Source organism: Pelophylax lessonae, assembly GCF_965119305.1.
Source record: "Pelophylax lessonae genome assembly, chromosome: 3".
Lineage (NCBI taxonomy): Eukaryota > Metazoa > Chordata > Amphibia > Anura > Ranidae > Pelophylax > Pelophylax lessonae.
The window spans coordinates 562,587,945-562,606,573 of NC_138770.1; the positions used below are offsets into that span (position 1 = coordinate 562,587,945).

The following is an 18,629-nucleotide window of genomic DNA, read 5'->3' on the forward strand; positions in this document are numbered from 1 at the left end:
CCTAAACAGGACAAAGAGAGAGAATGAATCTTCTTAAAGCGGAGTTCCACCCAAAAGTGGAACTTCCGCTTTAGGTATTCTAACCCCCTGACATGCCACATTTGGCATGTCATTTTTTTGGGGGGGAGCGGGTACCTAGTTTCGACAGGTACCCGCTCCCACTTCCGCTCGGAGCGCCGCGGCACCCTGAACGGAAGTTCTCCTCTCCCCCTCCCTCCCTGCAATCTTCTGGGACATGTCAGAGGTCCCAGAAGATTGCCGGCCAATCAAGACACGCAGCGCGACTCGCACATGCGCAGTGGGTACCCGGCTGTGAAGCCGACAACTGTCACAGCCGGGTGCCCACAGCAGTGATGCCGGCGCCGCCGAGACCAGAGGGAGAGGATCGAGGCTTTGGGCGGCCGCATCGCTGGACCGTTGGACAGGTGAGTGAAAAGGCTGGAACTCCGCTTTAATGTTCATATCTCTCATTTTGGTTTGTGTGTAATTTAATCTCAGTATAACTACAGCTGCTCTGTGAACCCCCTCTGAATTTTGTTAGAGAACCTTAGTGAACAAACAGCATTGTAAAGGACAAGGAACACACCAGACAGGTCAGGGATAAAGTTGTGGAGAAGTTTAAAGCAGGGTTAGGTTATAAAAAAAATATCTCAAGCTTTGAACATCTCACAGGGCACTGTTCAATTCACCATCCGAAAATGGAAAGAATATGGCACAACTGCAAACCTAACAAGACATGGCCGTCCACCCAAACTGACAGGCTGGGAAAGGAGAGCATTATTTAGAGAAGCAGCCAAGAGGCCCATGGTAACTCTGGAGGAGCTGCAGAGATCCACAGCTCAGGGGGGAGAATCTGTCCACAGGGCAACTATTAGTCGTGCACTCCACAAATCTGGCCTTCATGGAAGAGTGGCAAGAAGAAAGCCATTGTTGAAAAAAAGCCATAAAGAAGTCCTGTTTGCAGTTTGTGAGAAGCCATGTGGAGGACACAGAAAACATGTGGAAGAAGGTGCTGTGGTCAGATGGGACCAAAATTGAACTTTTTAGCCCAAAAGCAAAACGCTATGTGTGGCGGAAAACTAACATTGCACATCACCCTGAACACACCATTCCCACCATGAAACATGGTGATGGCAGCATCATGGTGTGGGGATGCTTTTCTTCAGCATGGACAGGGAACCAGGTCAGAGTTGATGGGAAGATGGATGGAGCCAAATAAAAGGGCAATCTTAGAAGAAAATCTGTTTTAGGGTCTGCAAAAGACTTAGGACTGGGGCAGAGGTTAACCTTCCAGCGGGACAATGACCCTAAACATAAAGCCAGAGCTACAATGGAATAGCTTAGATCAAAGCATATTCAAAGCATAGAATGGTCCAGTCAAAGTCCAGACCTAAATCCAATTAAGAATCTGTGGCAAGACTTGAAAATTGCTGTTCACAGACGCTCTCCATCCAATCTGTCAGAGCTTGAGCTATTTTACAAAGAAGAATGGGCAAAAATGTCACTCTCTGGATGTGCAAAGCTGGTAGAGACATACCCAAAAAGACTTGCAGTTGTAATTGCAGTGAAAGGTGGTTCTACAAAGTACAGACTCAGGGGGTTGAAAACAAATGCACCCCACACTTTTCACTTATTTGTAAAAAAAAATTGAAAACCTTTTATCTTTTTTTGCCTTCCACTTCTCAATTATGTGCCAATTTTTGTTGGTCTATCACATAAAGTCCCAATGAAATACATTTTTATTTTTGGTTGTAACATGACAAAATGTGGAAAATGTCAAGGGGTAAGAATACTTTTTCAAGGAACTGTAAATGGATGAGGATTCTAGTAAAATGTAAAAGTCACATAAAAATTACTTAATAAAAAAAAAAGCAATGCAATAGCGTAAATACTTCATCAAGAAAATACAACATTTTTCTTTTAAAATGTACGCATTGTTATGTTGCATTCTTGCTTCTTTGAGGATTTCTACTGGTTAATGACTAAGCAACAGCAGTTTCCATGCATTCAGCATGACTTCCCATAACAGCCTGTTTGTCCTGAAATGATTTCTATTTAATGGCTAAAGACAATCCTCCTGCTGCTCTGGCGGAGCCACTAGAGGTTGGTGCCCAGCAGCTGGTGGGGGAAACTTTCCTTCTATCACCAAGGCCAACAACAAAAGACTTACATTAAAAATAATAAATGTATGGATAACAGAGAATTACAGGAACATGAATGTCCTCTTGGGGAGTCTGTTGACATACGCGGTGGGAGAGAGCAAGGGTAGAACTTGCAAACTGGATTTGTCACCTGCATTTTGGTTGAAACCACTCTATTTTGGGTTGAATGAAAACTTGTCTTTTCTTTCTTTTTTGTATTTTTTATTCTCTTTATAAGCGTCTGGCTGAGATTTTGCTCCACTTACTTACTACCTTTACTACTGTGCTTCTATCCTTTCCGGCTGACCTACTTTTGGTTGATTAATATTATAGAAACAAAATTAACTTGGGTAGAGGGAAAGCCTTATAAAAACCCAATAAAGTATAATATTGTTCATGGTATACAAGTGTATCAGTGAAAACCATAACTTGCCATTAAAACCATCAGTTTTTTTTTTTTTTTGCTTTAGATAAAATGGCATGTTGTGTTCCTATTAACCCTTTTCAACTGCCACCAGGAGTTGAAAACAGAAACCACAGGTACTTGCATGTATTTAAAGATACTTAAAGCGGTTGTAAACCTAAAAAAAAAAACCTGCAAGACAAAGGCATAATGTGCTAGTATGCATCGCATACTAGCTCATTATGTATTACTTACCTTAGAATGAAGGGCCGACACGGACCCCCGGACACCGCTGTGGGAGCTGACATGATCCCTCAGCATCTCTTCCAGGTTCGGCGGCTTCAGCGACTCTGGCGCTGTGATTGGCCGGAGCCGCGATGACGTCACTCCCGCGCATGCATTTTCCGGCAAGCTCCCAGCAAGGAAAGCTGAAGGTCCGCCGGACCTTCAGAGCGCATGCGCCGCTCGCGTGATCGGCTGCATGCAGTGCAAATATCTCCTAAACCTGGTCGGTTTTGGAGATATTAATTGTACCTACAGGTAAGCCTTATTGTAGGCTTACCTGTAGTTAAAAGTGGAAAAAAGCGGTATACTACCGCTTTAAGAGGCTCTCTAATATGCAGATCGTGACCTCAGAAAAAGTCACGCTTCAGGCATCCCCCACCCCATTTAAACCAGCCATAGACGTTTTGAATCTCGGCCAGTTCAGCAAGGACCGTCTGAGATTCAAACCATGTATGAGCAGGCTGAATGTACCCAAGCTGATCTATCGAACAACTTGGGTACAACCAGCCTGTTGGATTTTACATGTAAATGTTGCTAGCAGCTATTATGGCTGCTAGCTATTATGGCTCCTCAGGAAGGATTTCTCATCAACATTGCCTGTGTTGATGGGAGAATCGAGTGATTTTTTTTCCTGCGAAAGAAAATCGCTTCATCTAAGGCTGGTTTTACTTGAGTGACTAATAGCAAGGTGTGAGTGGTGGGGGCGTGGATAAGGGCCAAAGTAGTAACTTTCTCAGAATGGAACACCCTGGGTTTTGGAACATCTAGGAAACTCAAGAAGTTAAACATAAGTTCAGACATCTCTAGGTACCTTCTTTTCTGTTTGAGCTGTTATAAATGTACGGCCACGTTGTGATTACTTTGAACTAATCCCTTGTCAGAAAAAAAAAAGAACTAATAGAAAATGTATAGTTGCCACCTGCAGGTGCACATTTTTTGATAGTTGATCAATCAACTGAAGGCAAAATCTCTGGAGTGGTCAATTATGAAAAAGTTGAGCTCTGACCTGTCCACTCCTGTCTTCCATACCTTACTAAAATTAATATTACTCCAAATTAGATTGCATGCTGCCAGGATCTTTCCTGCGCCCTTTGCAACGCTGCACCCTCTGCAAGGGGACCCCCCCTGAAGGTAGGAAACACGTTAGGGGAGACTCCGCTGCGCAATCTGCACCGGTCTCTGCACTGGGACCCCCCTGCACTATACCCACACTACAAACCGTAGGTCATGAACCTAGGGGTCTCCCACAGTGGGACCCCTCCAAACTACCAGGGCAGGACATACACTATCCTAGGACCCTTACAGAGTGGGGATAGCGGGGGGAGACCCCAGGGGTCTCCGCTGCATCCTCTGCCCTGAGACCCCCACCACACTCCAGGTCTAGACAGGGGGGAAAAGAAGTGGGGGAAGCCCAGCTCACTGAGGGATTTAAGGATGGGAGGAGGGAACCTGCAGGCAGGACCGGCAGTCCCTGGAGGTTACCCACGACCACCCCAAAAAAACGCCAAAGGGGTAGAGGGGGGACTGTACTTATCCTTCCATGGTGCGGATAACGCTCCAGACAGAATCCTCGCCACCGAAGTCGGGAAGCTGTCCGCCAAGGGACCGCTGCGACTCAGACCCACACCCAGTCGTATGCGAACCTGCGAGACGTTTAACTCGCGGGCCAGCCTCTGTCCTTTATTCTATGTCGCGGCCGACCTAGCTCGTAGCTGCAGTGTGCACACACTCGCTGGCTGGGCTGGGGGGACCACTGGATCTACATTATCCAGCCCATCGCCCAGCCCGGTAGTTGATTGTAGATCTCCCGGGAGAAAAAAACAAAAAAGATGTAAGGTAGGAGAAAAAATTGCTAGAATCAGCGATCCCAGCCGGGAGCCTAGGTCCTTTCTCCTGACATATTAAAACGGATTACCTAGAGCAGAGAGGGGGTTATATACCAGCTGAGGACAGCCCATGGGCGTAGTCAGGTGTTTTTTGTTTTGCCTAGTCCTACTCCTGGAGGAGGCAATATAACCCATTAGTTATGATTTATGGAGCACTGTGTCCGTCAATGAATGAAAGAGAAAAATGTCACTTAGCAAGGAACAAATGATCCACATTAATAATTATGCTATCAAAATGAGTGTGTTCTGTAAATTTCTTCCAGCACTGTATCTGTTTCGTCTTGCTGGAGGCTGCCATTTTGCTAAAGCCCAGAGCCTCAGCGGTAAATCATAAAGCGGAACTAAACCCATTGATTTAACAGTTTAAAAAAACAGTTACATTCCTGGAATGCCAGGATTGCCAACTGGCACATTTGCTTGTGTCCAAACAAGCTGTCAAACCATCAAATGGCTGGTGTCATTACTGATCACATGTGCAGAACCATGGCAGTTGCAGATCAAACAGAAGCAGCTTCCTTAGCTGCAAAGGATAGGAGGGTTTAATTCTGCTTTAACGTGGTCATCAGATCAACCTGTACAAAACTCTGCAGTGGCTAAAAGTGTCTAAAAATGGGGAGCAACTGAGCATGTGCAGAGGAGGGTAAGACAGTATATACTGGATTTTAAAAAGTATATAGGCACTTATTTTTAATGTTTTACATAGCTATACCTGCAAAATGGGCCAGCCTAAATGTGATCTATAGGACTTAATTTTCTAACTTAAGTTCTACTTTAATGTCAATGTGGAAAATATTGCAATTGTGCGCAACTCCTCTTTTGCAACGTGGCAGGATGGCGATGTTCACACCGAACAAACTAAAGGACCCACTGAATTGTGGGAGGCAAGGTGTTTTTTTTTTTTTACAGCTTCTCTTACACTATGATCTTTTTCTGTTCATACACTCACAGCAGCACTGGAATCACTGGGATTATGTAGCTATATGCTCCATGCACAGTTAACCTTACAAAAACAAAATACATGTACTCTATTAATCACTTTAGCTCCAGAAGATTCAACCTCCTTCATTACCAGGCCCTATTTTGCTATTCAGCATTGCGCTACTTTAACTGGCAATTGCGCATTAATGTAACGCTGTACCCAAATGAAAAGTAATGGAATTTTTTACTTACCGTAAAATCCATTTCTCTGATGTTTATTGATGGACACGACTGATCCTTCTTACCATTGGGTTATACTGCCCCCTACAGGAGTAGGACACTAGGAAGGAAAAAGCTTGACTATGCCTATGGGCAGTCCCAGTGGGTATACACCCACTCTCAGCTAAAGGCACTCAGTTTTGTTACAAGCAGTGGCAGAAGAAAGCCAATTCCACAGAGGGTTGGGTGCTGTGTCTGTCAATGAACATTAGAGAAATGGATTTTACTGTAAGTCAAAAATCCAATTTTCTCTTTCATTCATTGACGGACACAGCTCCTGATTCTTCTTAACTACTGGGATGTCCCAAAGCAGTGTTAAACATGAGGGGTGGGAAAACATCATAAAAAAATTCCCAAGGCTAACTAACCATAGCCAACCGGGTAACATGGAGCTCAACCATAAACAACTTCTTTTTCTGAGGACACGGGTGATGAATCTTGATCTTCCAGCAATATCCTTTCTCGATTGATTAATTGGAGAAGCTGAGTGTAAAGCCTATTTTTTCATGCCTAATTATATCTACTTGGTGGTAAGTAGACATCTTAAGGGGGAAACCCCGCTTACAGCACAGTTCGAGCACTCAAGCACTTTATGAATATTGGGAAAGGCTACAGCACCTCAAAAGGATGCACTAATGGACATTTATTCATAGCACAACGTGTTAAATCATTTGATTTTAGGAAGTTTATGATTTTATGATTTGTGTGATTTTATGATTTTATAATCTTTTGAAGAATATCACTCATATTTAAGAAGAATTATTTATATATTTATTTATTTATATATTTATATTTATAAGCAGCGCTGCATTCACATTTCACATAAACAACTGGAGCTCACCTGAAAAAACAATGCACCCTCAAAGAGGACCAGGTCTTCTAAGCAGCAGCCAGCAAAACCTTGCAGCCAAAAGAAGCATCCACAGATGCCAAAACAACCACTTTACAAAAAAACTTTGCAAAAGTGTGCACTGACGACCAGGCGGCTGCCTTGCAAACCTGCATCACTGACACTTGAAGACGGAAACCCCAGGAGACACTAAGTGCCCTAGAAAAGTGATTGCTTGATTATAAGACAAAACATATACAGTGACATCAAAATTGCTCCAAATTCGTGCCTCACCTGGAGCACCACAAAAAAAAAAAAATTGCTCCAAAATGATATATTCTTGAGACTAGTTGACATGGTCCAAGGTTAGTAACACTTCTGGGGTGATAATCCCAGATCGCCGACAGATTTGGCTTCTTCAGGGGTAATATATTATCATTTAAGATTGATTGATAATATTGATAAGATTGAGAATGGGTTTCTAAGAAAACCCATTATCAACCTAAATGCATTTTATACACTTATTATACATGTTATATATATATATATATATATATATATATATATATATATGTGTATTACGCTAAAAAATTCTTCACTGTTTGTTTATTGGTATATTTTCGTATTTTGACATATACATTTTTCACCTAAATTGATCGTAGTGATCCTAAATGCTGTATTATTATTATTATTTTGATTTATTTATTAACATAGGTGTTATAATATATTATCCCCTGAAGAAGCCAAATCTGTCGGTGAAAAATGTTGGGATTATCACCCCAGAAGTGTTACTAACCTTGGACCATGTCAACTAGTCTCCAGAAAATAATTTTGGAGCAATTTTAATATCACTGTCTGTATATGTTTTGTCTTATAATCATTTTTCAAATTAATTAAACAAAATATGTAGTAAATGTTTAACTCATTCTTCAGTTTATTGGCACCTTAAAAATCCCAGCTCCTTGGGGAGCATCTCTTTTTGTGCTATATATTAATTTGTTTGCTTGAAAATTATAGCTTCTACAAACTATGGGATATATACTGGAAATGTTATTTATTTTATTTTTATACTAGCAATGGCAGTGATCAGTGACTTATAGTGGGACTGTGATAGTGCAGCGGACATTTTGACACTAACTGATTCTGGGGGGAACTGACTGTCATTGGCATCTCCAGTGACACTAATACAGTGATCAGTGCCAATATACAGTCGCTGTACTAATGACACTGGCTGGGAAGTGTTAACCAATCAAGGAGTTAACTGTGTGCCTAACAATGTTTAGTGTGTGGTGTTTTCACCAAGCAATGTGCTGGTTTTTACTACCTGCTGTGCAGGAAGAAGAAAAAAATGCACAGCCCTGCTGTCACAAGAGAGCTCTTGTGTTAGATCATGTACATGTATGTGATCCAGCGCCGATAGGCCAAACTGCCGCAGTATATATACACATGCGACGATCGGCAAGTGGTTAAAGAGGAGATTTTGATGTCAAGCAGACATGAGCACATATCCTTTCTGCACATGATTCTCAATGTAGCACAAACCAGTAAATGTGCTTTAGTCACTAGAACATAATTTGTTTGCCACTGCTATTCATAACTTACCCCCCCCCCCCAGGTTGGAATTGAGTGTTCACAAAATGAATGTGCTGCACTCAAATAACAAGCATAAAAAAAACAAAAACTAATTAAAAATAATAAATTGGCAGCGACTTCATAAATATTATACACGCAGTGTCAAATCAATAGCAAAGGAGTTCCTACTTAAATCTGTGCAGATATAAACAAGAGAGTATCATACCACAAAATAAAGAAAATAACCATCATACATTCAGTAAATTATAGACCAAAAAATATCTACAAGTACACAATTAACCCATGACAGAGTGTAATACAAATCTTAATACCTGAACACAATTTGGCAACATAGACACGTTCTAGGTGAATTATACCTTTTTTTTCCAGCAGAGATTGCTTATATTTGGTGGTAAATGATATCTTCTGATTTGTTTTTTAGTAAAAATATATATATTTTTTTTATTTAGCTTTATATTTCTTGTGATCACTATATTCTACTGCCAAAGGTTTTTTTTTCTACCCCTTCCCCCCAGCTCATTTTTTGCCACCCACTATTCCGCTTCGACTATTTACTGGTTCCAGCTCACCTCTCTTCCTACTACTTCTTTCCTTCACATACTTCTGCATATTTCCTTGTTTTTTTTTTTTAATTTACCCTCTTTTCCCATATTGTGTTGAACCTCACTACTTGACCTTCTTTCGTAACTAACTCATTCATAAGTTCAAATAAACATTTCATATAGATATTCTACTCTTTTAAACCACTCTTATCGTGGGGCTTTTTGGCTCTTACCACTTTTTTTGGTATTACCCCCTTTGCAGCATTCAATAAATGTGGCACTACCGTTTTTCTGTACTGTCCTATTGTGTTGTCTTATGAAATAGGCATACCCATGGATCATCGGCAAACTCAATATCTGTGATCTTTGTTATATATTACCGCACACGCCAGTGCTCCCACAAAGTCGCGTCTTTCCCCTCTTTAGGTATTACTAGGACATGTGCTTGCAGTGACTTTTTCCTCAACCCCTTTCTGTCGTCTAACAGATTTATATAAGAACAACATTTGGAAATTAATAATTCTTTGAAGATTTTATAGTAATGAATCATGAGCCATCAGATCATGAATCATCAGGTCCTGGGCTCTTCCCTGTTGCTGTATTTTTTAACGCTAATTTGATTTCTTCTTTCGTTGTCGGTTCTTCTAATAGATGCAACTTTTCTGCTGGTATCTAGGTAAATTTGCCTCTTTTATATATTCCTGTATTTTTTTTTTTGATCTTATTATTGCTGTTTCCTGGGATCCTTTTAGTCTAACGGAGTATAGAAGTATATTTAGTATTGGAAAATTTTTGATGTTGTATAAACCATTTCCCCTTTTTTGTTTTTAATTTTCTCTATAAAACTAATCAATTTCTTATTTTTAAAAATTCTTGCAAGATGTTCTCCGGGATTATTTCCTCATTTATACCTGTCTTTGGTTATTCTTTTGAATGTTTTTCATGTGTCTTGCTCCATTAACTCTTTTAATTCCTCTCTCTTTAAGACCAAGGCCTGTTGTTTTCCTATATCTGGTGTTCTTATATGGGTTTGTTCTAGCTCATATATTTCTCTGGTTAATTTTATAATCTTGCTTATTCTTTCCCTTTTCTTTTTAGTGCCTATAACAATCAGGATTCCCCTTATGCAGGCCTTATGTGCCTTCCAAATTGTGGCCTCCAATAACCCTGGCGTTTCATTAAACCCGAAAATATTTTTGTAGTTTTTACTTTTTTGTCTACCTCTTTCTCTTGTAGCAAATCTTCATTTAATTTCCAATTACTTATCCTATTTTGGGTTTCCAATAACTTTATATTAATTATAACTGGTTCATGGTCTGATATAGATATTATTTTGATGGATGTTGTAACTTCTAAGTCTAACAGTTTGAAATCTAACATAATATAGTCCAATCTATAATACATCCCATGCACTGGTGAATAGAATGCATACTGACAAACAATAACCCAAAACAAATGCAATACCTGCATAGGGAGAAAAATATTAGGTACCTGACCACTATACTCCAGAGTGGCAATCTGGAATCTATCATTATATATGCGTATGTGTTACTGACAGCAACATATTAGTGGATCTGTGCTGCCCTTGATCATTGCCTATGTCAGCTCTGCAGAAAGCTAACCCTGTTTACAGTAATGCCTACATACATAGCATATTATAAATAATCAAGTTGAACTCTATAAGAAATGTTCTCCAGAGGAATCCTTACCACTGCCTGGAATCCAGATTTTTAAGTTCTCTTAATAACTTTGAGTTTTTCTTCAACAGATGGAAATTTTTTCTGCAGAAAGAAAAGTGGTTAGGCTTTAGCTTTTATGTGATTTCTACTGCTAAACCTAAGGGAAATATCATTATAAAGCTGAAATCAACAGAAATACTTTAAATATACTTGTATTACAAATAGAAAAACCAAACCAAAGGATACTGGGACTTTTCAGGTGCTGCTCATTGACATTTAATATGCAAAAAATGGATTTGCTTAAAATGGATAAAAACTTTATTTTTTTTTTTTTTACCAAAAATAAAAACCATGTTATACTTACCTGCTCTTTACAGTGAGGTCTCATATCCACAATGATACTAAGCTGTGGATGAGAGCCGGTTTCTGTGCTGGGAGGAGGTATATATGTGTCCCCAAGGATAAAGACCCACTTTCATGAGGCAGCATTGACGTGAGCCTGTAGTTCTCCTACAGCTTGTGTTTATTTACCCCATATTGGAGAATTCTGGTCCCGTTCCTGTCCAAAATCCTTTGATTGAAAAATCAAAAGAAATGGGCGGAAGACTGTAGGCCAAACAACAGCTGCATCCAATTACATTCAGCCACTGTTTGCGTATTTTGAAGCACCTGTGACAGCTTCCCATGATCCCATAGAAACGCCTTTACTGCTATGCGAGTTGTGCTGGTGTCTTGGTAGACTCCAGCAACTTGGTCCATTGAGTTTTCAGAGCATACATTGGTGGTGGAGAAGAGAAGATTGCAGATAGACAGGAACAACTTATGTTTCATCTCTGTGTATCATCTGAAGCCAGTCCCTTCACTGGCTATATGTAAGGGTTTACAATCATGTTTAGTTGCAGAAAGAGGTTTTATTTTTTTTAACATTTGGAATACAGTTTTAAGCATATAAAAAAATGACCCTGTAAGCACCCTTCTCAGTGTTGACTGGTTTGTCTCAACCATTTAACTGCTACTTCTGCTAAATAGCTTGGTCTTTTAAAAGATGTTGACAAACTTCAGACTTACTGGCCGGATTCCCAGGTGAAAAAAAAGGGGAAAAAAGCCTAAAAAAAGATGCCGCCATCACATCTACAAAGTGGTAAGCTACAATAAAATACATAATGGGTTTAGGCACACTTTGGAAGGCCAGGCAGACAAGCAAGCATGAGCTAACTGCCCTGCACAGCTCTGTTCCACTGGGGGCATAAAAATGCATTATAATTGCTATAGAGAGAAAAAGGATTTAAATGTATACCCTTGCAGCGCTGCTTATTACTGCTAGGGAAAATGCTTTCCTTATCTGCAAAATGGATTGCTCACTGCCAGAGCGATTAGAACTCCAGCATGGACCCATAAATTATAGCAAGGCTTGTCTTTGATTATTGCTGGTCTATAGAAACAAACAAGAAGAGCACACACTAAGGACAAACCAGGGCTCTCTACAAAGGTACAGTGAGGTTGCTTTACTAAAACTGGAGAGTGCAAAATCGGGTGCAGTTCTCTAAATCAGCTTCCAGGGTTTGTCAAAGCTTAACCGAACAAGCTAAAGTTAGACGGAGATTGTCTTTCATGCAGAGCTGCACCAAATTTTTGACTCTCCGGTTCTAGTAAACCAACCCGTGTGCTGCAGGGAATCTTCTGTATAATGTCAAATGTGGGTGAAGCAGTGGTCATAGTTACACATTTCAAAGGACCTCCTTCTTTGTCCTTCAGCTGAAGCTAATCCTCCATTTGACAGCACTGCTATCCAGGACTATAATTGTGAAGAGCCTTTGCATGGGAGTGTTAAGTACATGCCTTTTCCATTTTAATTTTGTGAGTGGCCAGTTTTCATTTGAATTTAATATTAAAGCGTTTAACTCTACTGCACTTAGTGTGCACTCTTCTTGTTTGTATGTCATTTGTATATTTCCCTGATCTTGTAAGGAGCAGCAGCAAAGGCAGCAAGAGGTGTTTAATTTCTCCTGATGATTCTAATGCCTGCATTAGGTATATGGACATTAACAGTTTTTTTCTGATGGACTCTTCTTTGCTTATTTTCCACACGCTTTTTTATTTAGATTTCTATTGTCACAAGTATTTTGAGTGCACTAAAATACACACACACACACACACACACACACACACACACACACACACACACACACACACACACACACACACACACACACACACACACACACACACACACACACACACACATATATTTTTATTTCTTGTCAGGTAGCTGTAAAGTGCCTTTAAAGTCACTAGTTAGAGATCTGAACACAGTCAGCATAAATATTTAATCACACAGTAGACAAAAACCCTAAAGGGATCTTCCACATACCTTCTCTCCCATGAATTCATCCCCAGATCATTCAGAAGAAGCCTACAGAAATAAAACGGAGCCTGTGGCTCAGCTGTACTGGGTTCCTCCTGGCATGAGACCCTGACACCAGGGTCACAGTTACACCTCTGAATGTGTTCAGCCTCACTGGAACTCTGTCTTGTGATTGCCTCAATGATCTCCTCCTCCTGCTCATGGCTCATTCCAACAGGCGGTAAAGCAGGTTCATTCAGCTTCAGCTCCGTATGCTGTAGGCACTCTGGACTAACAGTGCCAAGTCTTTCCAAAAGGGAATCAAGGGCATCCACTCCTTCTCCTTCCACTGGATCTGACTGTGACAAGTTCTGATATACACAGACCTGATGTGATGTCTGCAGTTTTCTTTCTTTTGAAAAAACAGCAGGACATTCCAGTGGTCCATACATGATTCCACCATCCCAAGAGTATTTCCCTGAGATATCTCTGACAATTATCCGTACATCGCCAGGTATTCCTGTTGAGTCCCTTCCAACAGAATGTTCTGCAGGGATTTGCAGATATGAAATAAGAGCACTATCGTTGAATACAAAAAGCTGCAAGTTAGGACTTCGGAACACATCATTTGACAACTCTGATGCTTCGACATAGGGGTTATCCTGATTCTCATTAATTAAGCTGTGTAAAATGGCTGGTCCACCACTGAGTGGATAGTGTCCCAAGTGGTTTACAAGCTGTGTCATGACCATACGGGCTGTCAAAGGGATGAGCTCCAGGTTTCTTCTCTTCTTTTCTGAAAGAGAAACATAAAAAATAAAGTATAATTTAGTGTTAAAGTGATTGTAAAGTCTCGTTTTAAAAAAAAAAAAAAAAAACATGTTGTACTTACCTCCTCTGTGCAGTTGGTTTTGCACAGAGCAGCCAAGATCCTCTTTTTCTTGGGTCCCTCTTCTGTGCTTCTGGCCCCTCCCTCCAATCGAGTGCCCCCACAGCAAGCAGCCTGCTATGGGAGCACCCGAGCCGAGCTGCAGCTCCGTGTGTCCATTCAGATACGGAGCTTCTGTTAGGCCCTGCTGTATCTCAGCCAATCAGGAGGGAGATGGCTGAGGGACTTGTGGACATTAGTGGACAGAGAGGGGGCACAGGTAAGTATTGGGGGGTGCTGGGGAGGTTGCTACACACAGAAGGCTTTCTATCTTAATGCATAGAATGTATTGAGATTAAAAAACCTTCCCGCCTTTACAACTTCTTTAAAAGGTATATTCCAGGTATAATTAAATTTAAGCCTACTTATGGCTTCAGAATTTAATTTAGGCATTACTGTAGGTAATCAGTCAATGCCACCTGCTTTTATTCTGGTGATCTGTGAACCCTTTTTAACTACCTGTAAAATACAGTATAGCTATTCCTGAACATACCCAACCTGATATAACATGGTGTACTAACCACTTCTCACAACTACATATACGACTTATTAGTGGTTTTATTACTTATTCTGTACATGATAAGGATTTAACTTTTAATATAGCTGTTGTTCTGACGTACAAAAAAAACTGCATATTTGCTGTAGGCACATTAAATATTTGCAATAGTTTCTTCATTTAATTCCACTAGCTGACAGTGGATACAGTAAGTATCAGCTTATTAAAATAAAAAATAAAACCAAATAATTAAATAAACTGTCACTGATGTATACAGAGTTTACCAACTAACATGACATTAAAGAACCTTACTAAATAAGTAAGACACTATTTAATAAGCATCACATAAGATTATTTAAAGATTAGCTATAAAGCAAACTGTTGCTTTTAGCTCAAAATACAAAACTACAATATCACTTGCACTAACATTACTCTCTTGACAATACTGAACAATTTTCATTACATTTAATGACTTTTACAAGGCCATCAGGCATAAATGTTTGACGTAATTGCCTAGAACAAGCTTAATACTACTTCCATGAATTTGGGCGAGCAAGTACTTTTTGTACTAAATTATTCTTTATTCAGGGAAAAAATATAAATATGTGCAAACAGAACAGAAAAACAAAAGAGAGGTGAGTAAAACAGAAATATACAGGGGCATGAGAAAGAGAAGAAGATGGGGAGAGAAATAGAAGACAGAGAGGAAAACAGTGAAAGAGACCAAGAGCCACCATACAAGTTACAATTTGGGACGAGCAGTGGGTTTTGTCTAAACACAGGTTCGGACTGAAATTTGCTTGTTTGGGTGTTCGTCTGAATGGTGGACTTTAGGCTTATATGGAAAGTCGTATGCAGTAGTATTTTTTTCCAAAGCTACTACAAATGACAGCTTGTTAAGGAAGCAGCAATTGCCGTACCCACCATGTCCTTAGCAACCAGTAACATCACCCAGCCCCATTTCATTTGCTGTTGGGAATCATTAGCCATGTAAAGAAAAGGACAGGGATAGTGCAGACATCAATGACCAAATATGGTCACATGGCTATATTTGGTCAATGACATTACTGGGTATAATCAGCCCTTTGTGTACAGTTTGCAGCATGGACTGGAGTTGTCATTTCCCAGGTATCGTTCATTGTAATTGACATGGATCTGCTGAACAACATGATTTACAATAGATTTTAAGCATTTGCCTTTTTTTTTTTGGGGGGGGGGGGGGGGGATGCAACATTGTATGCAAATTAAATTTATATCACAAAAATATAGCTTTCTTTTGATGGTATTTAATCACCAATGTTTTTTCTTTTTTTTTGCTAAATAAACAAAAAAAACATTTTTTTTTTATATAAACCCAAAACTATATTTTCTACTTTCCATTATAAAACCTATCCCAAAAACATTTCTTCATAAATTTAGCTCGGAATGTATTCTGCAACATGTCTTTGGTGGGGAAAAAAAGAAAATAAATCCCAGTAAGTGAATAGTAACTGAGTTGTAGCGTCTACAAACTATAGTATATATACAGTATATTTGAAAATTGATCAATCCTGATTAGAGTTGGATGAACTGTTTGGGCCGAGCAAAACTTTGGTCTGAACACCACCCGATCGCCCGTTCGGCGAACACCCGAATTGGTTAAGGAGCAGGTCCTGGACAACAGACAAGTAAGTCATCAGCTGTCTACGGGCTTCCCCGAAAAAAAAAAAATGGCGTGTGCCCCCCCCAAATTCATACCTTCGGGGTCTGATATGGATTTTAAGGGAAACCACACGCCAAAATTAAAAGAAAAAAAAAAAACAGAGTGGGGGAGACAAGGATCTCTTCCCCACAACCCTGGGCTGTAGTGGTGAGGGTCTGTAAGCAGGGGGCTTATCGGAATCTGGAAGCCCCAAGATCCCACTCGCCCCATGTGAATGAGTATGGGGTACATTGTATCTCTACTCATCCACCAAAAAAGTGTCAACAATAAAAATAAAAAAAGCAATATCCCCCAATTTAGATATAGGGAACGAGCGAGCTCCCCCCCCCCCCGGATCATACCAGGCCACATGCCCTCAACATGGGGGGGTGCTTTGGGGAGGTGCCCCCCATTCCAAAGCGTCTTGTCCCCATGCTGATGTCTTGTCCCCCTGCATCCAAAAAACAAAAAAAAAAAACGCTCCACCATTAACTGCTGCTAACCACCTTTAGGTGAAACAATAAAAATAAATAATTACTTTAAATATAGTGCCTGGGGGGAACCCTTAGTCTGTCAGTAAAGTGGCACATCTGTACCATGTAAAGAACCTGCTGCAGCAAAAATGACATTTCTAAAGAAAAAGAAAAGCAAATTTAAATTGACTCGCGGTTGCAATTGACGGCCCGGCTATTTATAATAAACAGCGTGGGATCCCCCCAAAATCCTTACCAGACCCTTATCTTAGCATGCAGTCTGGTAGGCCAGGAAAGGGGGAGGGAGAGTGAGAGGACGAGCGAGCGCCTCCCCCCTCCTCCAGAACCATAGCAGGACACATGCCCTTACCATGGGGAGGTGGGTGCTTAAGGCCCCCCCCCCCAAAGCACCTTGTTGATGGGGACAAGGGCCTATTCCCGAAAAGAGTGGACGGTGGTTTTGGGGGTCTGCGGTCAGGAGACTTATTGAAATCTGGAAGCACCCAGACGTTGTACCCCTACTCATTCATCAAAAAAAGTGTCACACTAAAGAAAAACAGTGAACTGTTTTTGACAAGTCCTTTATTTAAAATAAATAAATACATTTAATAAAAAAAACCAAAGGTTTCTCGATGTTGATCCATTGTCAATCACACCTCCGCCAGCCCAGAACAAAAAAAAAAAAAAATGCTCCGCCATCAACTAAGACTAACTGCCTACTGGAGCCACTTGCCGATGTCACCAGGTGGCACCGCCCCCTTGTGACATCTCTGACCCAGCATGCATTGGTCGGTAATATCACAAGGGGGCAGGGCTACCAGGTGACGTCACCAGGTGGCCCCGTCCCTTACCTATTTAAGAACTGTCAAACAGCAGAGCAGGCATTCAGCGGTCTGCCATTCTCGTAGGCTGTTTTTTTTTGGGGGGGGGCAGGGGGAGGGCTCAGCAGTGTGGCAGGCCTGTGATTGACGATGGATCCACATGGGGGGGCCATTTTTTTTTTTTTTTTAATAGAGGAATTTCAAAAACATGTATACTCTTTTCCTTTATTGCGTTTGGAAAATCTCTGCGCAAATACAGTGTGACAAAAAAAAAAATAAAACATTTGTTCTGTAGGGCCTCTGCTTTAAAAAATATATAATATTTGGAGGTTCAAAGTAAATTTCCAATAAAAGAAAAATCATTTTTTCATGTAAACAAAAAGTGTCAGAAAATGCGTTTTCTTCAAGTGGTTAGAAGAGTGGGTGATGTGTGGCATAGGCTTCTAATATTGGGTATAAAATGCCAGGACAGTTCAAACACCCCAAAATGACCCCTTTTTAGAAAGTAGACACCCCAAGCTATTTGCTGAGAGGCATGTTGAGTCCATGAAATATTTTATTATTTGCCACAAGTTTTGGAAAAAATTACAATTTATTTTTTTTTTTTTTTTTACACTAAGTTGTCACAAAATGATAAATTGCTCACACATGCCATATGCATATGTGGAATGACACCCCAAAATACATTCTGCTGCTTCTCCTGAGTAGAGAGATACCACATGTGTGAGATTTTTTGGGAGCCTAGCTGTGCACGGGACCCTGGAAACCAATCACTGCCGTCAGGATTTCTAAGGGCATAAATTGCTTATTTTACTTCCTCATTACCTGTCACAGTTTTGGAGGCCCTGAAATATCAAGATAGCACAAACCCCCCCACAAATAGAAAGTAGACAATCCAAGCTATTTGCTGAGAGGCATGTTGAGTCCTTAGAATATTTTATATTTTGCCACAAGTTTCGGAAAATGGCAAAAATGTTTTTTTTTTTTTTTTTTTACACATAGTTGTCACTTAGTTGATATATTGCTCAAATATGCCATGAGTATATGTTAAATGACACCCCAAAATACAAAATACATTCTGCTGCTTCCCCTGAGTATGGGGATATCACATGTGTAAAACTTTGGCACTCTAGCCGTGTACAGGACCCCGAAAACCAATCACTGCCTTCAGGCTTTCTAAGGGCATAAATTGTTGATTTCACTCTTCACTTCCTATCACAGTTTCGGAGGCCATGAAATGCCAAGATAGCACAAAACCCCCCAAAAATCAGCCCTTTTCGGAAGGCAGACACCACAAGGCATTTGCTAAAGGCATGGTGAGTATTTTGCAG

At 40.5% G+C, this 18,629-nt stretch overlaps 1 protein-coding gene across 2 annotated transcripts in view; it reads right to left on the reverse strand.

Moving 5' to 3' along the window:
* Positions 1-18,629, reverse strand: part of RALGAPA2 (Ral GTPase activating protein catalytic subunit alpha 2) — a 685,399-nt gene that overhangs the window by 246,447 nt on the left and 420,323 nt on the right. For both annotated transcript variants that reach the window (XM_082251348.1, XM_082251349.1), the window contains 2 exons: positions 12,927-13,695; positions 10,586-10,657 (listed from right to left, as the gene is read on the reverse strand). In XM_082251348.1, the coding sequence (XP_082107474.1) occupies positions 10,586-10,657; positions 12,927-13,695 (841 nt within the window). The remainder of the gene's footprint in view (positions 1-10,585; positions 10,658-12,926; positions 13,696-18,629) is intronic.